This window comes from Mastigoproctus giganteus, chromosome 13 (assembly GCF_048544385.1).
Source record: "Mastigoproctus giganteus isolate SK-2022 chromosome 13, ASM4854438v1, whole genome shotgun sequence".
NCBI classification, from domain to species: Eukaryota; Metazoa; Arthropoda; class Arachnida; order Uropygi; family Thelyphonidae; genus Mastigoproctus; species Mastigoproctus giganteus.
This window is the reverse complement of record NC_143587.1, coordinates 51,183,226-51,208,167: the sequence shown is the minus strand read 5'-3', so window position 1 is coordinate 51,208,167 and position 24,942 is coordinate 51,183,226. Positions and strand designations below refer to the sequence as shown.

The 24,942-nt window shown below is 36.9% G+C and overlaps 1 protein-coding gene across 1 annotated transcript in view; it reads right to left on the bottom strand.

Annotated features, from left to right (window-relative positions):
* Positions 1–24,257, bottom strand: part of LOC150076040 (glycosyltransferase 8 domain-containing protein 1-like) — a 48,394-nt gene extending 24,137 nt beyond the window's left edge. Inside the window, exons 1-3 of the mRNA XM_090387242.1 lie at positions 24,198–24,257; positions 4,043–4,153; positions 3,011–3,282 (exon numbers count right to left, since the gene is read on the bottom strand). Coding sequence (XP_090243368.1) covers positions 3,011–3,282; positions 4,043–4,153; positions 24,198–24,246 — 432 coding nt within the window. The 5' untranslated portion in view covers positions 24,247–24,257. The remainder of the gene's footprint in view (positions 1–3,010; positions 3,283–4,042; positions 4,154–24,197) is intronic.
* Positions 24,258–24,942: the final 685 nt, after the last annotated feature.

Below are 24,942 nucleotides of genomic sequence, written 5' to 3'. Positions count from 1 at the left end.
TTTGTTCCAACAATCAACTACCCATTGGCTGAAGGCAAATTTCTGCACATCCATTCTGCAACCATCCATCAATTTGAATTTATGACCATTGTGCATAGTCTGAGCAAAAGGAAGAATGCCATCAAGCATTGAGCTTGCTCAATCTATTCAAAGCCTTACATACCTCAATCATATCACCTTGTAGGTGCCTGTTCTCCAAATGCTGCAATTTTCAGAACTGAAGCCTTCCTTGATAAGCACACCCTTTTGTTCCCCTTACCAACCCTGCTGCCCTTCTCTACACCTGTTCCAGAAGATATCCACAGTTTGTATGGTTAATGTGGGATTCATCATCATCAGCCATTTTCAATCCACTGCAGGATGAAGGCCTCTCCAGCAACTTTCCAGTTCCTTCTGTTTTGAGCACTGGCCATCCATTTACTACCCAAAAACTCATGAATTTCATCTATCCATCTCCGCCTTTGTCTTCCAGGTTTTCTTCTAGCTCCTCTTGGGTACCATTCTGTTATTTTCTTAGTCCATCTGTCATCATGTCTTCGAGCTATGTGTCCTGCCCAAGACCATTTTAGTTCTCCCATAATGTGGGATTACTGCTACCCATATGCAGTGCTTTGCATGTGTCTATGTTAAACTTCAGTCATAACCTCTCAGCCCATCTGCCCAACTTTTCTAGATCCTGTTGCAGTAGCATACCTTGATTACTGTCATTAACCACACTGCCAACCTTTGTTATCATCTGCAAACTCAAACATTAAGCCTGATACCCCTTCATCAATATCATTAATAAACACAGAAAACAACTAATCACCAACACTGACAGCTGGGGAACTCCACTGATAACATTAGTCTACAAAGAGCAGTGTCCACTGATAACCACTCTCTGTCATCTTCCACACTGCTCCAATTTGTTCAGCAGTGTGCAACAGTATCAAAAGCTTTCCTGACATCCTTTGCATCTAGTTCCTTTGTTACTGCATCGTAGTATCCAATCAAATTGGTCAGTCAAGATCTTCCCTTAACAAAGCCATGCTGTGACGGCAGTAAAACTGCACTCCTGTCTAGATGGTCCTACATTTTTGCACAAATTGTGCAAAAATCCCCATTTCCTACCCATAAGCTGATCTGCTGACATGAAGAAAGTAAACACAAACTAGGAACTTAGTGACACTAATGACAGTTGTTGTGTGTTTTTTTTTTTTTTTTTTTTTAGGAGCATTAGCAACTAAGGCCATATTGCTCCGAGAATATGTGGTGGTCATTCCCTGACCTTTCCGCAACCTCCGTATTTGGTGGTGACAGGCTCGAACCCAGGTCTAATCAAGAAGCGTGTGCTACACACTGCTGCTCCTTCCCACCAAGCTACGGAGGCGCCTACTAATGACAGAACGTTACTGCAACAGGATCTAGAAAAGTTGAGCAGATGGGCCGAGAGGGGGCAACTGAAGTTTAACATTGACAAATGTCAAGTACTGCATATGGGAAATAGTAATCCCAAAGTAATGTATCAACTGTGTGGTACGACACTGACGGTGGTAGAGAACGAAAAGGACCTTGCGGTAATTGTGCAGTCAGATATGAAGTTTTCTGAGCAGTGCAGATGGCTTGCAAGAGCAGTTCATGGAGTCTTGTCAATGATATACAGGAACTTTTCTAGCAGGGATAAGGAGGTGATATCCCTGCTAGAAAAATCCCCTTGTATAAGGCAATGGTCAGGCCACACCTTGAGTACTGTATACAGGTCTGGAGGCCTCATTTTAAGAAGGATATAGAGCTGCTGGAACGAGTAAAGAGAAGGGCAACAAGATTAGTGAATGGAACAAAGGTGTGCTCTTATGAAGAAAGGCTTAAGTTTTGCAAATTACAGTGTCTGAAGAGTAGGCACCTGCGAGGTGATCTGATTGAGGTGTATAAGGTCTTGAATGGTTTGAGCATGCTCAATGCTGATGGGATTCTTCCTCTTGCTCAGAATAATCACCTGAGAGGACATAAATTCAAACTGAGGAAAGGCAGTTGTAGAATAGATGTGCAGAAGTTTGCCTTTAGCCAGCAGGAGGTTGATTGCTGAAACAGGCTTCTATCTGTCAATGTAGAAGTTAATAGCTTAAATAGATTCAAGGCAGAACTAGACAAACGTTTGGAGCAAGTTGATGGGTGAAATGAGAAGGGTTTTTTTTTTTTGGCTGATGCTGTATAAGCTTGCTTTCTTGCATTATATGCCTTTGCTAATTCTATTGCTAACTTCCTTTGTCATCAAAAAATTGTCCATATCTGCACCTTTCTTCTTTAGAAAAAAAAATCATTCTGTTGATGTGAATTCTTCATGAAAACTGAACCAAAAAAAACAAAACAAAACAAAGTTTGAAGCAGAGGGTTTTGTGAAATTCAAGGCACAACTGGATAATCTTTTTTTTTTTTTTTTTTTGCAATAGGGAATATGAGTGGGTTAAAATTATTTTATTTTTATGAAAGAAGCAGAAACTGTCTGCTTCCTTGTACCATTTAGCCATTCTCCAGTAAAGAAAATGACTATTATCTCTATAAAATGGTTGCAAACATCAACTGGAGTAAAGGTCAATGCTACAGAAATATTAACTTGAAATTATAGTTCTGTAACAGACTATAATTGAAACTTACTAAATTTAACATTTACTAGCACACGATACCACACCACTAAGTAGAGAGGAGAAAAAGACTAATCCCAGGAAATGCAATAAAAAAATCCACATATTTGGTTAGTGAATTTTCATTTTAAACTTTATTATGAATAATAGACAAATAAAAATCTCTCAGTACTTCTGCAAAAAAAAAAAATAATAAAATAAAATCACCATTTCAGTAATATGATGAACAAAGTAATATACTATTTTCTAAAACAAGCAGGATTCTGAACAATATCTATCCTAATATGAAGAAACTAGAATTCCAAAAATTTCAACTATATCTCAGATGTATAAATAAAATTTTCATAAATTTTATTAAATTATATAATTAAAATGTAATAGATACTTACATAATTTTCTTGAGAATGATCCTGACTAATTATTTTTGCTGGAAGCCATTCTTTTTTGAAAGTCTTGATCTCGTATGAAATTGTTCTTAATTCAGTGTCTTCTATCCATTTCTGCAAATGATATGTCGAACTGTTTTTTGCAGCAATGTAAAAATGAACAGGTACATTAGTGTTCTTTATGACACTATTAATTGTAGTAATGGTACCACCAAGTCTAAAATCATCTGCAGTAATCATAACTTGAACAAAATCACTTGCCATAAATACATGCCCTAAATAAAAAAAAAATAATAATTATGAAAAATTAAAAACGTAAATATATCTTCTGTAATATCCGCTTGTGGAACAACCTTCAAGGAACATAAAATGAACAGAAACAAAATGCAATTTTATTTATTTTTTGCTTCAGAAGAAAGTCATATTGCAAATCATTCAGAAATTATTTTATTGGTATGTATTTGATAGTATAAACCAGAGCTATGGTGCTCAATACATTCTACGTTGATTTCAATATCTGTAGAAGAATAAGAGAAATTTACCTCAATACTGGCTGTAAAGTCATAAAAATATGTTAATTCAAGATTTCTGTAAAGAACCACAAGAACAATTGTTTCTTGAACCTGTAAAAATTACTCTTTAAATAATCAAATTGGCACAATATATTGGACATTCTTTTAATAATACATATACAGCAATTTAAGTAGCTATTGCTGAACATCCTTAGCAAAAGTCAGGATAAATGCAGCATGATGCAGTATTACAAAATCAATTCAATGATATTAACTTAACCAGAGCAAAAAAAAAAATTTTAATATAAATTATTTCAGACAGGCAACTATTTTTGCTAATGCCAAAGATGAAAATTGACCTATGCTAAAAACTGACCTCCAATATCATTATTTCAAAACAGTGGCTTAGGTCAAATGGAAGTTGAAAATTAAATTCTGAGCTGAATTTTATAGAGAGATTCAGTATACAATTTAATTTTTTTTTCTATTTCTTAACAGAATATATATAAAAAAAGCTACTCACGAATGGCTTTACCTCCTTCTGGAACCTGCATTATTTCAGTTGGTATCCAAATAAGGGATAAACTGTAGTATGTTCCAATAAAGCAGCATGCAACAAGCAGGAAAGAGATTACTAAAGAATATAAAAAAAACCCTCTGCAATTCTTTATATAATACCTAAAGAAATACTTAAATGCCTAATACCTACAAAAATGGCAGCATTTACCATATATTGATTGTTAAAATGTGTGATTGAAAGCACTATTATAAATTAGTGATTTTCTGTTGTTTCTGTTTTTCCAGTGCAAAAACAGAAGCACAAAAATGACAGTCACAGTAAACATAGATTTCAACACATTAAAAATCATAAATTGCTCAATGAATTTAAAGCAAAGACCTCTTGCTATAGGAGCTTTAAACTGCAACTGCACTGTAGAGACACCTCAGTTTGCTATATGCATTGACCTCATATTATGGAGAAACTATATAAGAGTTGGCCCAGTAATGCATTATATACATTAAATAAAAAGAACTACACCAATGGAGAAATATATTTGTATTTATTTAAAATATAAGTCATTTCCACATATGGCAGTTTTGGCTCTTTTTTTTGGGCTCATCAGTGTGGAAAATATCCATGATGTGCAAGTTGCTTAATGGTGCAGAAGCTTAAACATCCAATGAATTTAGGCAAAAGGCTTCACGCTACAAAAAAAAAAGTTGCAAAATATGATTGTACAGGCAGGGCATAGCCTCAGTTTATACACAGCACTGAATAACTTTTGAGTAAGTTTGCCACTGAGTACATCGATCTTATCAAATTGTGGAAGCACTTCAGCATGAGTTGCCTCACTATTGCATTATGCACTTTAAAGAAAATAAACACCGACGGAGAGGCTTGTTTGTTTGTTATTTGGTTTTTAGGAGCATTAGCAACTAAGGTCATATTGCTCCGGGATATGTGGTGGTCATTCCCTGACCTTTCCGCATCCTCCGTATTTGGTGGTGACTGGCTCGAACCCCGGTCTAATCAAGAAGCGTGTACCACGCACTGCTGCTCCTTCCCACCAGGCTACGGAGGTGCCCCAACGGAGAAGCATATTGCTATTTATTTATAAGGTATGCCATTCCCATACTCCAATTTTGGCTGTTTTTTGGCCACTATTCAATACTATAGTAACTTGTAACGAAGTGCCTCCACAGTATGAGATCAATGCATCTCGAGTAGCAAACTTAGTTTGTTCAATGCTATGTACAAATTATAAGTTATTAATGGCTACGTTCTAGTGAGAAGAAAATGGCACATGAGATGAGACACAATACATTTATTTATATTTAATTATATTTTAGCAACAAATATAGTTAAATGTATGTGTATTGCAATTGTTTATGTCTATGCTGCTGATTATCAACTGTATATCTGTAATCGTTTTTAATTAGAAATATATGATTATACATAAATGGGCAGGTAAAATATGTCAATTAGTAACCAATCAGCACACAGTAAAATTTTCCAACATGTTATTCTTATAATACACACCAAATCCAGCAAAAGCCATTTACGTTTATCCTAGACAGAGTCTGGAGTGAACATAACCAGTGCTAGATACAGTAGTTTGTCTAGACACTGTGAAGGGTATAATTTCAGACAATGGCCAAACATGTACATATACAATGTAAGCATTAGCAATACATATGCTATATTATCACAAGTTACCAAACGCCTTTAAACAATTTAGAAAAATGGTTGCTTGCTTACAAAAATTAGCAACATACAGGACCCGCCTTTGGTCTTCATGTAAGTGGTGATTATACTTTATACTAATTTTAGCAGTACACTAAAGGAATATTTTGCCACTTTCACCCCCCTTCCACTTGCAAAATTAACACCAGCTGTGTATTAGAAATAGGATGAATTAGTCTTGCCCTGATTCAATGTTCTGGTTCATCCCACAGATTATGAGAAATCTTTGACAAAGGATGCAAAGAAAAACAGTAAAAAGTTCTTTACCTATGTAAACTCTAGAAGGAAAGGGATGAATCAGATTGGTCCACTGGATATTGATGGTTCAACTGTTGATGATCCTGCTCAGGTGGCTAACAAACTAAATGAGCATTTTCAATCTACATTCACACATGAGGAGTTATTCAGGGAGAGGAATGCCAGAGGTGAATTAAACTCTGGCAGTGAGCTAGATGATTTTGTAATAACTGAGAGGAAAGTGGAGGAGAAATTGTTGAAGATAAACATAAAAAAGGCACCCAGGGTGGATGGGATCTATCCAGTCATATTAAAGGAGGCAGCAAAGGAAGTAAGAAAACCCTTAGCCATAATTATGAGAGCAACTCTGAACTCAGGGGAGGTACCCATGGACTGGAGATGTACAAATGTGACCTCAATTCACAAAGGAGGATCAAAGGGTGACACAAGTAATTATAGATCTGTTAGTTTAACTTCTGTTCCAGGAAAATTAATGGAGGCACTGGTTAAAGAAGCATTGCAGGATCATCTAGACAAGACTTCAGTTATAGCTCAGACACAGCATGGTTTTGTTAAGAGAAAGTTTTGCCTGACTAATTTGATTGGATACTATGATGCAGTCACAAAAAGAACTGGATGCAGGGAATAACTGTGATATCATATATGTGGATCTTAGAAAGGCTTTTGATACTGTTGCACATGGAAGACTGCTGAACAAATTGGAGCAGTGTAGCATTGGAGGCAAATTGCTGCTATGGATAAAGGGATGGTTGAGTGAGAGAAGACAGAGTGGTAATCAATGGACACTGCTCATCGTGGATTAATGTTATTAGTGGAGTCCCTCAGGGTTCAAGTGTTGGGTCCATTGTTGTTTTCTGTATTTACAAATGATATTGATGATGGTATATCAAGCTTAATGTCCAAGTTTGCAGACAATATGAAGGTTGGCAGGGTTGTTAAGGACACTAATGACAGTATGCTGCTGCAACAGGATCTAGAAAAGTTGAGCAGATGGGCTGAGAGGTGGCAAATGAAGTTTAACATTGACAAATGTAAAGTACTACATATGGGAAGCAGTAACCCCAGAGTAACATATCAACTCTGTGGTACTACACTGACAGTGGTAGAGAACGAAAAGGACTTGGGGGTAATTGTGCAGGCAGATATGAAGTTTTCTGAGCAGTGCAGACAGTCTGCAAGAGTAGCTCATGGTGTCTTGTCAATGATATACAGGAATTTTTCTAGCAGGGATAAGGATGTGATTATCCCTTTGTATAAGGCAATGGTCAGGCCATTGAGTACTGTATACAAGCCTAGAGACCTCATTTTAATAAGGATGTAGAGCTGTTGGGACGAGTACAGAGAAGGGCAACAAGATTAGTGAATGGAACAAAGGGTTGCTCTTACAAAGAAAGGCTTAAGTTTTGCAAATTACAGTGTCTGGAGACTAGGTACCTGCGAGGTGATCTGACTGAGGTGTATAAAGCCTTGAATGGTTTGAGCATGCTCAATGCCGATGGGATTCTTCCTTTTGCTCAAAATAATCACCTGAGAGGGCATAAATTCAAATTGAGGAAAGACAGATGTAGGATAGATGTGCGGAAGTTTGCCTTTAGACAGCAGGTAGTTGGTTGGGTGGAACAGACTTCCATCCTTTGTTGTGGAAGTTGATAGCCTAAATAAATTTAAGGCTGAGCTGGACAGGTATTTGGAATGAATGGAGGGGTGAAATGGGAGCGTTTATTTTTTTTTTGGCTGATGCTGCATAAGCTTTCTTTCTTGCATCATATACCTCTACTAATGCTAATGTTCAATAGGATTAAGATTGGAACTCTCTGTTGGTCAGTCCACCTACTTTGTACTCTATACACTATACACAAAATTGACAACAGCAGAAGAGTAGAATTTTGCAAGTGGATATTAGTATTAGAATGGCCAAAGGATGCATTGCAGCAAACGTATTCTGCATCAGCCAGAAAAAATAAATATTCTGTTCATACTCCAGCATCACTACATAGGTCGGTGGAATTTACAACCAGTAATTTCCAAGAATATTTTAACTATATTTACTGGTCATATGGTCTTGACCCACAGTCTACTAAAATGTGTATACTGCTGTACTCCCACATTGACTATTCAACTAGGAATAAAATTTCCCAATTATTTATACTATTCCCAATGCGAGAAGGTTACCCAGTTCTGACTTGAATACTGCCAAACTTTCCACCTTGGTCATTTTGGAAGGTAATTTATTTCAATTATCTATACAATGAATGCAATGTGTACACAAGGGGCAAGACATATCCAGTAAATGACTACAGTAAATCAATAAGGTGTATCGTGAGCACTGCGAAACAAAGATAAAATTAGGAAGGTGTAATGAACACCTTTACAGACAAATATAATGGAACAGCAAATCAGAATGTCTTATTTATGGGAGACTAATTTTCCAAAGATTAACTGGAACTTGTGCATTGGTGACTCACCTAGGGTAGTCAGGCATTTCTGGAATTGCTGCACTGTTACACAGCATGTTAGATATGCCACAAGGGAAAGAAATATTCTCGACCTGGTTAGCAGTAAAGATCCAGCAGATATTAATAATCTTCAAATAAAGGAACCACCAGCAAGCATTGATCACAGTATATAGCAAAGTAGGAATTAAAGAACTAACTACTATAAAGGGAAAGGAGAAGAGTTTTTGTTTTCTCATGGGGAACTAAAATGGTCTTAAGAGAGATCATATTAGTTCCTTTCAGTAAAACCAAATGGCAACTTTAACAAATATAAATGCTAAATGGGAAATGTTGAGGAAGCAACTAAGCTTTTTATACCAACAAAAACAGGTGATGTTCAGGGCACAGAGCAAAATCTGATGTTGGCCTTAGTAGCAGAGAAGAAAGATGTATGAGATGATTATAAATTATCAGCAGACTCCAATTTTTTTGAACTGCTGGAATGAATTCAAAAGTGAATCAATCTTGAAAAATTTCCTTCTCCATCCAAGCATTTTTTGGGCTTTATAAGTCATCAGCAAAGGCTCATGGATGATGGTATTTACAAATTACTAAAGGCTTAATTCTGTGTTGGCCCAATGCATTTCCACTCATAAGAACTGTCACTCTTTCTTTATTTTGCTTAAAACCACTTGCACTTTTTTTTTTGCAACATGCCAATGTTTTTGAGGCAAACATTTCCAGTAGAGACTGGTTTTGCCAGCATCGTATATTTGGTTAGCTGTAAGATTATTGTCATTAATTTCATTAATCATTGTCTGTATTTATTAATGATATTGTTGAAAGTATATCAAGCTTAATGTCTAAATTTGCAGACGATACAAAGGTTGGCAGAGTTGTTAATGACAGTACGCTCCAACAACAGGATCTAGAAAAGTTGAGCAAATGGGCTGAAAGGTGGCAACATAAGTTTAACATTGACAAATGTAAAGTACTGCATATAGGTAGCAGTAACTCCAGAGTAACATATCAAACTGTGTGGTACTACTCAGGGTGTTAGAGAATCAAAAGGACCTGGGGGGTAACAATCTGCAAGAGTAGCTCATAGTGTTTTGTCAATGATATACAGGAATTTTTCTAGCAGGGATAAGGAGGTGATCATCCCCTTGTATAAGACAATGGTTAGGCCACACCTTGAGTACTGTATACAGGTCTGGAGGCCTCATTTTAGGATGTAGAGTTGCTGGAATGTGTACAGAGAACGGCAACAAGATTAGTGAATGGAACAAAGGGTTGCTCTTACAAAGAAAGGCTTAAGTTCTGCAAATTACAGTGTCTGGAGACTAGGCACCTGCAAGGTGATCTGAGTGAGGTGTATAAGGCCTTGAGTATGGTTTGAGCAAGCTCAATGCTGATGGGATTCTTCCTTTTCCCCAGATTAATCGCCTGAGGGAACATAAATTTAAATTGAGAAAAAACAGTTGTAGAATAGATGTGCAGAAACTTGCCTTTAACCAGCAGGTGGTTGATTGCTGGAACAAACTTCCATCTATCATTGTAGAAGTTGATAGCTTAAATAAATTCAAGGCAGAACTAGACAATCATCTGGAGCAAATGGATGGGTGAAATGGGAAGTTTTGTTTTTGACCGATGCTGTATAAGCTTGCTTTCTTGCATCATATATGCCTTAAAAGCAATTGTTGTATCAATGCCCATTTTTTCTTTAAAATCTTTTGCATTGGCAATAATCATTGACCCTGATATAGCCATACCTTCTGATCATTTTAATAAAAACCACTCATGGAACACTTTATCTAAGGTTTCTAATTTTGGCTTGCGTAAACTTTTTCTATCAGCTATCTAATTGTTACTTTCCGAACATGCAGTAAATTCTAAAGGTTTGTGATTTGAATGTTTAATATCATACAACCTTGACGATCCAATGTTATATTCTGCCATTAATACACTCCTATTTACACCCCCCATTCTATTTTTTTTATTATATCAAGTTTGTCATGTTTGTTAATGCTGTTCTTTTCTTCTCTGTATGAGGTTTATTAACTTTTGGAGCCATAGTGAAGGGTTTTTAATTTAAAATAAATGTAAAACAGTGGTATAATCCATGATATCAGTAGAGAATTCACTTTCAAAATGGCTAACGTAAACAAATAAAATAATCACGCAACTTGCCATTTTCTTTTTTCGGCACTGCAAGACTGTGCTGTATGTAAACATCCAATCTCAATGTGCTATTAACTCGAATATTCCGCTATCTAAGATGCCGTTATTTTGACAGTTTACTGTATAACTATTTTCCTTTCTAAAAGGAAAAGTGAAATGAAAACTATAAAAGTTATAATTTATTTATTGGATGACTTTTCTACAGCAGCATGTTCAAGAGGTAACCAGAGAGAGTAATACTCTTGATATGATTATCAGCAGTGATTATTCATGCATTAAGAATTTGCAAATAAAGGAACCACTCTGTGACAGTGATCACAATGTACTAATATGTGAATTACTTAAAGATGTAACTACCATCAAGGCTAACGGGAAGGGCTTTTGCTTTCGTAAAGGTGACTACAGGGGTCTCAGCCAGTTTTTAAATTTTGTACAGTGGGATCAACTGATGATGTTACCAACATTGAATTCTAAATGGGAAGGCTTCAGGAATTAATCTTGGAGGCTACTAGGCTTTTCATTCCAAATAAGAAATACTGTTCAAGGTTCAGGCCTAAATGGATGTCAGATGAATTAATGAGGCTCATGGCAGAGAAGAAAAATGTATGGGATGCAGATAAATTATCAGGTGACAGAAGCCTATGGCAGATATAAGTTTGTCTATAATCAAGTCACAAAGGCGAAGGCAGATTATGAGAAATCTTTGGCAAAGGATGCAAAGAAACACAACAAAGAGTTCTTTCATTATTTACTTATTGTAAATAAGTAAAGAACTCTTTGAGAAAGAATAATTATTTACTTATTCCCTTTCCTTCTAGAGTTTACTTATTGTAAATTCTAGAAGGAAAGGGATGAATCAGATTGGACCACTTAACATAGATGGGTTGACTAGTGATGATCATGCTTAGGTAGCTGATAAACTGAATGAGTATTTTGCATCTACATTCACACATGGAGTTATTCAGGGAGGGGAATGCCAGAATTGAATTAAAATCTGGCAGTGAGCTAGATGATTTTGTAATAACTGAGAGCAAAGTGGAAGAGAAATTGTTGAAGTTAAACATAAGGAAGGCACCTGGGGTGGACAGGATCTATCCAGTTATATTAAAGGAGGCAGCAAAGGAAGTAAGCAAACCCTTAGCCATAATAAAGAGCTTCCTTGGACTCAGGGAAGGTCCCTATGGACTGGAGGTGTGAATCAGATTGGACCACTTAACATAGACTTAACATAGATATCACCAATTCACAAAAGGGGTTCAAAAGGTGACACAAGTAACTATAGATCCGTTAGTTTAACTTGTGTTCCGGGGAAAATAATGGAGTCACTGGTTAAAGAAGCATTGCAGGATCATCTAGACAAGACTGCAGTAATAGTTAAGACACAGCATGAGTTTATTAAAAGGAGGTCTTGTCTGACCAATCTGATTGGATACTATGATGTGGTCACAAAGGAACTGAATGTCAAAAATAATTTTGATATCATATACTTGGATTTCAGGAAAGCTTTTGATACTGTTGCATATGGAAGATTGCTGTACAAATTGGAGAGGTATGGCATTAAGGGTAAGTTGCAACAATGGATAAAGGGATGGTTCAATGGGAGACGACAGAGTGTTAATCAATGGACACTGCTCTTCATGGACAATTTAGTGGAGTTCCCAAGAGTTCGGTGCTGGGCCCATTGTTGTTTTGTGTATTCATCAATAATATTGATAAAGCTATATCAGGATTAACGTCCAAGTTTGCAGATGATACAAAGGTTGGCAGGGTTGTTAACAACAGTAAAGATAGTATGCTACTCCAACTGGATCTAGACAAGTTGGGCAAATGGGCTGAGTAGTGGCAACTGAAATTTAACATTGACAAATGCAAGGTATTGCATATGGGCAGCAATAACCCAAGAGAAACGTACCAACTACGTGGTACTACACTCAGGGAAGGAGAAAGTGAAAAAGCCCTGGAGGTAATTTTGCAGTGAAATATGAAGTTTGTTGAGTAGTGTAGACAGGCTGCCAGGGCAAATCATGGGGTCTTGTCAACGATATATAGGAATTTTGTTAGCAGGGACAGGGAGGTGAGGCACCTCCGTAGCCAGGTGGGAAGGAGCAGCAGTGCGTAGCACACGCTTCTTGATTAGACCGGGGTTCGAGCCCGTCACCACCAAATATGGAGAATGCGGAAAGGTCAGGGAATGACCACTGCATATCCCGGAGCAATATGGCCTTAGTTGCTAATGCTCCTAAAAACCAAATAACAAACAAACAGGGAGGTGATTATCCCATTGTACAGAGCAATGGTCATGCCACACCTACAGGTCTGTTGTTTGTTTGTTTGTTATTTGGTTTTTAGGAGCATTAGCAACTAAGGCCATAATGCTCCGGGGATATGCAGTGGTCATTTCCTGACCTTTCCACATCCTCCGTATTTGGTGGTCACGGGCTCGAACCCCGGTCTAATCAAGAGTGTACAGGTCTGGAAGCCTCATTTTAGAAAGGGTGTAGAGTTGCTAGAAAGAGTACAAAGAAGGGCAACAAGATTAAGTTCTGCAAATTGCAGCGCCTGGAGAGTAGGCACTGCGAGGTGATCTGATTGAGGTGTATAAGGCCTTGAATGGGTTGAGCAAGCTGGATGCTTGCTCAACCCATTGCTCTTGCTCAGATTAAGAACCTGAGGGGACGTAGATTCAAATTGAAAAAAGCCGGTTGTAGAAGAGATGTGTGGAAGTTTGCCTTTGACCAGTGGGTAGTTGATTGGTGAAACAGACTTCCATCTTTTGCTGTGAAAGTTGATAGCCTAAATAAATTTAAGGCTCAGCTGGACAGGCATTTGGAACGAATGGAGGGGTGAAATGGGAGGGTTTTTTTTTTTTTTTTTTGGCTGATGCTGCATAAGCTTGCTTTCTTGCATCATATTCCTCTACTAATATTAATGCTAATAAGTAAAAAAAAAAGTTATTTTACTTTTTCATCAATAACTATGAAAAGTTCTTTAAAAATACTGTTTGGCATTTATCCTATCTGTAGACCAAATTTTTTAATGCCAGCTCAAAAGTCATTTGCTTTCTGTCAATCGAATGATTTTTGAGCTGATGAAGTGAAGCAAGCTGCTGCAAATGGGCAGCTTCCTTCCCTTCAACATCCATTTGTAATCAATCTCCTGCCAGATCATTTTTGTCTTCCAAAAAATATGAAAACTGCAAGCCAGTATGGAGCATGGTAACCATTCCCCTTGATGGATGCCACAGTGTGCTGAACCTACATAGTCACACATTGCTCTGTAACAAAAATGTCACTGCCAGTCAACCATCTGGGTCTTTTTGTTTTTGATGCCAGTTCACAGATCAACTTTTAGGATTTGTGCACAATTATGAACTAACTACAGCAGACTCTCGATTAACCGGGACACTTCAAGACTCCAAATTAAAAAAATAAATAAAATAATCAATCAGAAATCAAAAAATTTAAGTAATAACTAGAATAGGTATAAACAGATATTTTGCAAGTCGTTAATAAGCGACAAGAACTGGCATTATAAGTCGTCATTGGGAGATTAGTGTACCTATTATCTTGCAATCCCCACTGTCTTCACACCTGCCGCTCAAAAAAAAAAAGAAAAAAAAAAGAAAGAAAAGACCAAATGTTTAGTTTGTTTTAGTGCGTTGCGTCGATTGTTGTGTTCCGTTGCAGCGCAAAAGGACAAATTTTGTTTCGTTATTTATGTCAGGGATGTTGGAATTTTTTTTTATAGTATTTTTTTTTTTTTTTTTGTTTAGAAATTGCAAAAATGATGGGCAAACGCAAAAGAGTTGTGATTTCAGTTAAATAAAAACTTGAAATTATTCAAAAGTTTGAAAACGGTGCATCTGTTAAATCTCTAAGAAATCATTATAATAAGGATGTATCAAAATGGCCAAACATTAACAAGTATCACACGGAATTCAGATATGTCAATAATAATATAGTAGCAATACGTTATTAGTCATTCCCGAGTTACGTAAAACTCGACGAAGTAAGAAGTCCTGGAACGTATCTCTTACGTACGTCGGGGACTTTTGTATTTTTGGATTAACCGGGAAATTGATTATCCGGGATTTGTTTTTTACCATTTATCCCGGAAAATCGAGAGTCTACTCGATTTCACTTCAACGCATGAAATGGCATGACAGCAATCCCAAGTCAAAAGGACATAACCTTCCCAATGGTTTTGAAAGTCTGGAATTTCTTCTTTGGGTGATGACTAACGTTTCAACTGCATGCTTTCTCTTGGTTCAAAGTGCATGATATCTCATCCAGAGTCATTTTACAATCCAAGAAGTAATCTCCTTCCTTCTCATATTGCATTACATTCTACAGATAATATCATTCACAAACATTTCTGTTTGCCCTAAAAATGGTCCTAAACAATTAAGGTTAACTCCTATGATTTGCAAACCCAATTTGAATAGCACTGCCTGTGTTGTAATCTATCACAGATGATGGTGTAGGCTGACCCATTACTGATACCTAGCTCTCTGGTTGCATCATGAACTGCTGTACACTATTCTGCACCCTGATGATGCTGTTGTCTACCAAGACAATATTTTCTTCTGTAATAAATACAGGAGGTTATCCTGGGCAAAGATTCATATCATTACCATGAAGCATATCCTAGGCAAAGTGTCATACTGCTATTGATGTACTTTTTCCATAGACCAGTGAATTTTTGCTGGATAGATGCCCTCTGTTATAAGAAACTAAATAACACAAGACAAAATAACTATGTAAACTGAAATAATATTAAATAATATTAAAATTACAAAATACAGTAATACCCCGACTTACGCGAACTCGGAGTTACGCGGTTCTTGATTTTTCGTTTGGCAACGCTGCCGCCCACTATCTTCAAGGTCGTTTTTCATATGTTATCGATATACGGTGCGACGCCGGAGAATGAGAGCGAAAGATGAACAAAATTCAACTTTGCTGCTTTTATGTTTTTTATATCAGTGAAGGGGAAACACATTTCACCATAATAACGTAAAAACCAATACAATTCCAGTTATCGGTATAATCGCAAATGCAATTAGATCGAGTTTACTACCAGTTTATAACAGATTTCACTAGCAGAAACGCAACTGGATTTTTATTGTTTTATGGTAGTAACCCCTAGAAATGTGAGGTGTTAATAGCGTATCTCTGCCTTTATGGTGTTGTTTATTCAGTTGCTACATGAGCGCAGCTTTGTTTATGCGTATCAAGCGTGCCTCCTCGTTTTGTAATTGTGCTTTATTCCCTAAAAATGAGTAAAATACTTAATTAAAAGGTGTGAAAAGGAAGCGTCCTGGTGAAGACACTGCAGATTCAGAGAGAAAAAGAAAAGCAATTATCGATAAACAGAGGCGGACTGGGTCAAAAATTCTTACCCGGGAAAATTTATAGTGGCCTCATACTATGGTTTATGGCCAAAATCACACTGGCCCACCGGGGTTTCCCCGGTAAGGCTCATGGCTTGGTTTGGTTTGGTTTTATTGGCGCATTAGCATCTAAGGCTATAATGCGCCAAGACCAGGTAATATATAAAAATTTAACATCTCAGTGACCTAATTAATTAGGCCACCGTGTCCAGATCTAATTACAATGATAAATCAATAAACGAAATAATAATAACATAAATTTTAAATACGATTAAAAACGTTTATTGCTTTCAAAAAGCTAAAAATAGCAGACACATTGTCATTGTCGGATAAAATCTGACTGAGTGTATAAGGCTCAGTCAGATGGTTAAAAGCGGTAAAACGGATATTGCTAAAATCTGGACAGTCAACTAAAATGTGTCTAATTGATAAAATTGTGCCACAGGACTCACACATAGGAGGGTCATCAGCCCTCAGCAAAAACGAATGAGTCAAATGACTATGTCCTATGCGGGTCCGGGCGAGAACAACTTCCTCTTTACGATTCCTGCGCAAGGCTCATGGCCAGTCGGCCTCTGTCGATAGAGAAAAAATATGAAATTGTGAAACGCTTTGAGCGAAATGAAAGACCATGTGATATTGCACGTGCTACAGGCCTAAATGAAGCAACGGCGAAAAGCACATGACAATTGCAAACTTGACAGGTTGAAAACTGAAAAGGGCTCAATTGTAAAGGGCTTAAAAATTTTAGAAAACATAGACTCCAACGAAGAACGCGTTATAGCTACAAAGCAAGGAATAAAAAAAATTATTAGCTTGCTACGAAGAAATTCTGCATGAAAAAAAAGAACGCGCTGTGTCGTCAGACGAATTTGTTAGATTTTATGAAGCCATCGACATCGAAATAACTTTTTAACGTAAGTCATTTGTTTTTTTAATACATATTTTGTATTAATATGCATAAATAACTGCAATTTTATTAATATTTTTCTTCTAAACTAGTGTTTTTGTTAGTCCTTGGACCCAATCAAGCAAAATTTATATGTATTTATATGCAAAGTTGTACCCCGACTTACGCGAATTCGACTTACGCGATTTTCGTCGGACCCACCTATCGCGTAACTTCGGGGTATTACTGTACAGATTACCTCAGATAACATACAACAGGATGCTGGTTAATCAAAAATTAAATTTATTCATAGGAAATACACAATATATATACAATACAGATAGAGTAATCTCTCAATTTATGAACACCATGTGTTCCTGAGATGTAGTTCAATGATCTGTGATGTGATGTGATGTAAACCCTTCTGGCCTCAGCCATATCGGGCAAGTTGTCTCCAATCAATTATGTCTCCACCTGGCACAACAAATAAATCCAATATTTATTTACATATATGAATAAAAAAATATTTAATTTTAAATTTTTCTTATAATGTGGATGTTACTGTTATCCCTCAATACCCACATTATATCAAGGTTGCTGTTTGTTTGTTTGTTTGTTATTTGGTTTTTAGGAGCATTAGCAACTAAGGCCATATTGCTCCGGGGATATGCAGTGGTCATTTTCTGACCTTTCCGCATCCTCCGTATTTGGTGGTGACGGGCTCGAACCCCGGTCTAATCAAGAAGCGTGTGCTACGCACTGCTGCTCCTTCCCACCTGGCTACAGAGGCGCCGTTATCAAGGTTGCATCACATTTTCAACTGTGTAATAAAATAATTATAAATAATATAACTATTTCTGCAGCCACATACATTTATCTGTTGGTGCATAACTCATAATGAGTATGATTGGAGTTGAATGCAAAAAAATTGATTTTAATTTTACCAATAAATGATTGTTACTGAATTACAGTATTAACTAACTACAATTCCATCACACAACATACTTTAGCTTTACTTGTGATACATTTTTATGAAACATGAGTTTCTTAACTAGTGGTTCACGGAAATATCTTTCTGATCCATGAAAGATTTATTGTTATCATTTATAGCTGCATTTATTTTACAAATCCATGGTAGAAATTTTCAAAATTCACCAATCCAAGATACATTTTGGGATGAGAACTCACTGCTCTAGGTTTTGATGGCAAACGCTCCTACCCATTTACTTTCAAAATTTTCTTCCAAATGAAAGAAGGGCATTTTCCCTTTTTTCATTTGTAATTGAAATTTGAACTTTCAATTTTATCTGTTCTTTTATTCAAAACCTTTTTGGTTGACTTTAGCATTTCTGTCATCATTAGCTAACTGAAGGTTATTCGTAGTTCTAAATATTTGTAAATTATAAATAATACCACATAAACTCCCCGACTTAAGTAATACTCTACTTACAGAAATTCAACTTTATGTAAGTTTTTGCCAGCCAGTACAAACTTAAAAAAATCATGGAAAAGTATTTTGTATCCCATAGGAATCAATGGAAGTATCATGAAAAATCGTAATGTAAACCCAATAACACATTGGTTTTTTTTGGTAATTCGTTCCAAGGCCTAAACAGTTGAAATTTTCGCTATATAACTAAGCTATTTATCTCTCTAAAAGGTCATTTTCATAATGGAAATTGCACTATACTGTCATCATTATCATATGTTCTGTTATAAGAATCAATGTTGAACGCCTTTGTGATATTTTTCTAAAACACATTTCTGGAGGTCACTACCAAAAAACAATAAAAACAACTCGCACTTTCTGGTTTATTGGGCTTTTCGGTTAGTGCATCTAATTATAAACGGGTCGTAAACTCGATCCTATTGCATTTGCGATAATACCAATAACTGCAATTGTGTGGGTTTTTACACTATTATGGTGAAATGTGTTCCCCTTCACTGAAATCTTCAATCATATAAAAAACAAATTTTCAGAAACTTCTGTTCATTCCTATTTACGTATTAAAATGATGAAGGAAAGGGGATCAACGGAAAGTGCAAGTGGTGATAGTGCCAGGAAACGAAACAAAATTGGTTTAGAAATGAAGATGAAAATTATTAAGTACGAAGCAGGACAAAGTTTGTCATCTATTGAAAGGGAATTAGGTCTCGCTGCTTCAACAGTAAATACTATTTTAAAGGACAGTGCATGTACAAAAGAACATGTCAAAGGATTGATGCACTTAAGATCAACAGTAATCACAAAACAGTGTTCAGGTGCTATATTGAAGATGGAACAGCTGTTAATAATATGGATGGAAAATCAGATTCAGAAGCGAGTGCCCCTGGGTCTAATGACCATTCAAGCAAAAGCAACAAGTATTTATAAAGGTATTAAGGATAAGTATGGTGAACCCCAAACTAAGTTTGTGGGTGGTTTAATAGGGTGAACCTATTAATAGGGGAATGCCAGAATGCTGGTTTTTACAACGTTAAAGCATGTGGTGAAGTTGCCATTGCACATTCTGCAGCTGCAGAGAAATTTTGTGATGTGTTGAAAAAAAATTATCGATGAAGGCAGCTATTCAACACAGCAAATTTTTAACGTTGATGAGACTGCTGTGTATTGGAAAAAAATGCCAGATCAAACATACATTGCCAAAGAGGAAAATACAATGCCAGGTTTCAAGGCATTAAGAGACAGAGCCACGCTCTTGCTTGGGGCTAATGCAGTGGGAGATTACAGATTAAAACCACTGCTTGTGTATCATTCTGGAAATCCTCGTGCATTTAAAGGCATCAATAAAGTCGCCCTACCCACGGATTTCCGATCGAACCAGGGAGCATGAATAACAATATCTCTCTTTGAGGATTGGTTTAAATGCTGCTTCATTCCCGAGGTTGAAAAATATTGTAAAGACAATAACGTTCCTTTCAAGATTTTGCTTCTATTAGATAATACTCCTGGGCATCCTACGCATCTAGATGATTTCAATTTGAATGTGAGAGTCATATTTCTACTGCCAAACACGACTTCACTCATCCAACCTATGAATCAGGGTGTTATTTCGAATTCAAAAGCATACTATTTGCATACAACATTTGCTCAGGTATTGTCTGCAGTAGACGATGAGAAAAATTTTACGTTAAGAGACTTTTGGAAATTTTAAAATATTTACCACGCCATCTTAATAAGGCCTGGGTGGAAATTACTAAAAGTTGTTTAAATGCCGCATGGAAGAAAATATGCCCACGGCACGTAAAAGGCTTTGAAGGATTTGAAAAAGACGAACCATATGAAGAGGTTGCAGAGCTACTTCAGTTGGACATTGATGTCAAAGACATGGAAGAGTTAATAGAGGACGAGAAGGAATTATCTAACGAAGAACTTATTGACTTGCAGGCAGCAATAGTGAAAGAAGAAAATGCTGACGAAGCTCAAAATGAATCAAATGAGGAGATGAGATGCTTCATCACCAGAGAGATTGCAATGGCATTTTGTGAAATTGCATCGGCAATGGAGAGGTTTGAGAAGATGAATCCTGACAGCGAACGATTCTTAAAAGTTAACAGAGGGGTGAATGTTGTTGTTGTTATTTGGTTTTTACGAGCATTAGCAACTAAGGCCACATTGCTCTAGGAATATGCAGTGGTCATTCCCTGACCTTTCTGCATCCTCCGTATTTGGTGGTGATGGGCTCGAACCCCAGTATAATCAAGAAGCATGTGCTACGCACTACTGCTCCTTCCCACCTGGCTACAGAGGCACCGAGGGGCGAATGATATGCTTGCTTGCTACAAAGAAATCTACAATGAAAAGAAAAAAGCCACCGTCCAGTCATCCATTAATATGTTCTTTCATAAGGTTGAGCGGCTAACCCCTTGTAAATCTCCACAGCCCTCAACCTCCGCAGCGGCATACTTATCAGCTGAAGACGTTGATTCTGGTAACGATGCTCAAGAGCTAAAACTTACTGATGTTAGGCCCGTCTCCTCTCTTTTTTTGAATTTTAATTTTGAAATTTTTTTAAATTGCACGCTCTTGTAATTTTTCCTGCACACGAGATAAAGAAATGAATAAATACAATAAATAATTCTATTTACATGTTCGTTGAACATTTCTTTTTTGATTCAATCAATTCAGCAACTTGCGTAAGGGTTGCGTTCCACGGAACGCAACCCTTACATAAGTCGGGGAGTTCCTGTATATGAGGATAACTCTGTAATTAATGCCAGACCCTGCCATAATGGCCCTATGGCAGTTAAAAGTTTATTGCTAAGGATGTTATATGATAATGTTGTGAATATTAAGGGTACTAGGAAAGTTTTGCAATATGATGCAACAATGAATCACAGGAAGCTGCTTGTTGCTGCATGTTGAGACATGTTCATACGTGCATAGTAGCCGCCGTGCCAAGTCGATGGGCTCAGTTATTCATTAGTAGTGAGAGTGTAAAGTGCTTGCGATGGCATCGTGGTCACAAAATGAGATAAGGACAGTTTTGCGGTATAATTTCGTGCGTGGTTTAACCATAGACCAGTGCTTAGAAGAAATGACTCTTGCACTAGATGATGATTGTCCACATCGTACAACGATATTCAGGTGGTATAGAGAATTCCAAAGGGGAAATTTCACTCTGGAGGATTCTGAGAGGCCAGGAAGGCCACGAACTTCAGTTACGGAGGAAAACGTTACTGCTGTGAGGAAAATGCTTGACGAAAACAGGCGAGTGACCTACCAACAGATAGAGGATACTTTGAGCCTAAATGCACCAGCAATTCGTTCGATTCTGCAAGCTCATTTGCACGTGAAGAAACTTTGTTCTCTCTGGGTGCCGCATCAACTGACTGAAGAGCAGATGACACGACGTGTGACTTGGTGCCGGGAGATGTTAAAAAAGTTTGATAAGGGACAATCTCGGTATGTGAACAACATCGTGACAGGTGACGAGACTTGGCTGTACTATTACGATCTGCCGACCAAGGCTCAAAACAAAGTTTGGGTCTTTGATGATGACGACACACCCGTAATTGTCAGAAAATCCCGATCTGTAAAGAAGAAAATGATAGCTGTATTTTTCAAATCGAGTGGAATTGTGGAACGTGTCGTTTTGGACACGCAGAAGACAGTCACAGCTAAGTGGTATACTGAACAATGCCTGCCTAAAGTCATTGGATCTATGAAGAACCTGCGGCCAAAATCAAGAATGGACACCTGGTACCTCCATCACGATAACGCTCCAGCTCACCGCACCAAAGCCTGCACCGAATATTTGACCACGACAGGACTGAAACTTCTCGAGCACCCTCCCTACAGTCCAGACCTTGCTCCCTGCAACTTTGCACTGTTCCCGCATGTGAAAATGAAGCTAAAAGGGAGGCGGTTTTCCAGTGATGAGGACCTTCTACGGGCTTGGGACAACGAGTGTGCTTTACTCCCTAGTGAAACTTGGCAGAACTGGTTTAAAGATTGGTTTCGGAGGATGGAGAGGTGTATTGAATGTAGAGGAAATTACTTTGAAAAAATTAAATAAACAAAGCTGTATTGCAAAACTTTCCTAGTACCCTTTGTATATGAGCTACATGGTATTAAAGTTATAATGCCTCCAAATTTTTTCTTGGATGCCACAGAAGGTGCATCCAAATTTTTTTTGGGACACAATTGTAGGCATGCCAATCTAAACTGTATGTTACATACATCAAGTCTTTAGGTACTTAATTATTTTTTCACACATGCACCACTACTTTGCATACATTTTCTCTGCTGCTAAGCCAGAGCATGTATCTTCCACCTGTTGTAAAAGTTGTTGTCATTTCCGAGAGCCACTTCCTAACAGCCACAATGATAGCACTAGCACTGTCACCAGCAAAGTGTTCCTCACAAAGGCCATCCTTCATATAGCCAAACTGGTGAAAGTCTGAAGGCAGAAGGTTGAGACAGTAGAGTATGTGGCAGAATAGCCCAGCCAAATTCTGCAATGCCATGTCAGAAAGCTGACATGAGGTCTAGCACTATTGTCTTGAAGAAGAAATTTTCCTTTCACCACACTATACTGCTACTTTGATTCTGGTTCATAGTGATATACCCAGGTCTCGTGTTCTGTGACAATATCAAGAAAATCATTGCCCAATCTCAGACTGCTCCAGAAGATCAGCACAATCCTGCATTCCTGCTCTTTGTGATTGGGCAGTATTTGGTAGAACCTACCTGGCACACAATTTACTATCCCAGATTGTTCAAAATTATTTTCAATGCATATAAAACAACATAAGGAAAAAATAACTTATTTTACATCTTAGAATCTTCTAAAATAAAACCCATTTAGAATAAATTTTTCTGGTTTACTTTGTTAAATAAAATATCAATAATAACAATAATGTACTTAAATACACTTTTAGTGCAATATGTTCTGATGCGGTTATAAGAAGTGTAATGAAAGAAAATAAGTAATTAATGAAACACCTAAGAATACAACTGTATACTGATTTCAAAATGATGTTTCATGTGACAAAACACAGAAGTGGAGTAAATTAAATTTTCATTTCCACACACTTTGCTGCAGTGCGAGGATAGCATAATCTTGTCATGTCCTTCAAACTAATATCACCATCTCTGACACATCTAACTGTACACACATCAGATGTTCTCTGAATTCAGGAACTCAAATAATACACCTTTCACTTATACAGGACTTTCAATTTTGCTGCATGCCTTTTTTATAACTACCCCCTGCAGGCCGTTCTTCTGAATTGGCATCTGTGATTTCTCCACTCTCTTCCAAACCAGTTCGAACATGTGCCACAAAGGGTCAGCATCCATTCACTGTCCAACTCCAAACTCACAGAACCAACTTTTCCTCATTTATCCCTTATACTTCTGTTTTCTAGAACAGCCTTCCTTCACATATATTTCCCAAAAATTAATCTACAAAAGTCAGGTCTAATGTCAAAAACTATCTTCTGTCCTCTCAGCCTTCAACTCATATTATTGATTGTAATACCATTCATGTTTGTGGATTTCATAAAACACACACACCACTGTCATTTCATTTTCAGATACTACAGCCTTGCTACCTGGCTTAGTGTTGAAATTTACAGGATATTGGAGGTAACATTAAATTTTCACCTGACACCATTACATATTGTAACATCACAAGAGCATGAAAAAAAAAAAAAAATTGGAGGTATTAGTTTCAGAATGGCACTTGTATTTCATATGCTCATATAAGAAGCATAAAATTAAAATTCTAAGCAGCTTTTCATGTTTACCGTAAGCCAGCTCTTACAACTTACCTCTGAGAAGAGAACAAGAAATCAATTTCTTTATAAAAACCATCCTCATAGAATGAAATGACAAGTTACCTTTGTTTTTTCAGGCCTATAAGTAAGCAAGAAAATACATTTTTCAAAGCAACTCTGGTAACTCAATACACTAATAACATGCTCACTGAAACTGACATACGACCTTAAGCTTGTTCAGGAAGTGTATCAGTTTATGTCACTGACCAATAATATATCAATATAACTGGTCCGTCAACCAATTACTCAAACTTTAAACAACATAAGGAAAAAATAACTTATTTTACACCTTAGAATCTTCTAAAATAAAACCCATTTAGAATAAATTTTTCTGGTTTACTCTGTTAAATAAAATATCAATAATAACAATAACGTACTTAAATACACTTTTAGTGTAATGTGTTCTGATGCAGTTATAAGAAGTGTAATGAAAGAAAATAAGTAATTAATGAAATACCTAACTAAGCATACAACTGTATACTGATTTCAAAATGATGCTTCATGTGACAAAACACAGAAGTGGAGTAAATTAAATTTTCATATCAGTTGAATGAATGAGGTGCAACTACTGTGGACCTGGTTTGAAGTCCTCAAAATCATCAGTGACCAAGGCCTTAGTATTGTAAATAACACCACTAATCATGATAATGTATAAGAAACCTAAAATGATCACAGGACGCTACTGGAAAATTAAAAACACGGTACAATTTCTTCTGACACATTTATACATTCATTAGTA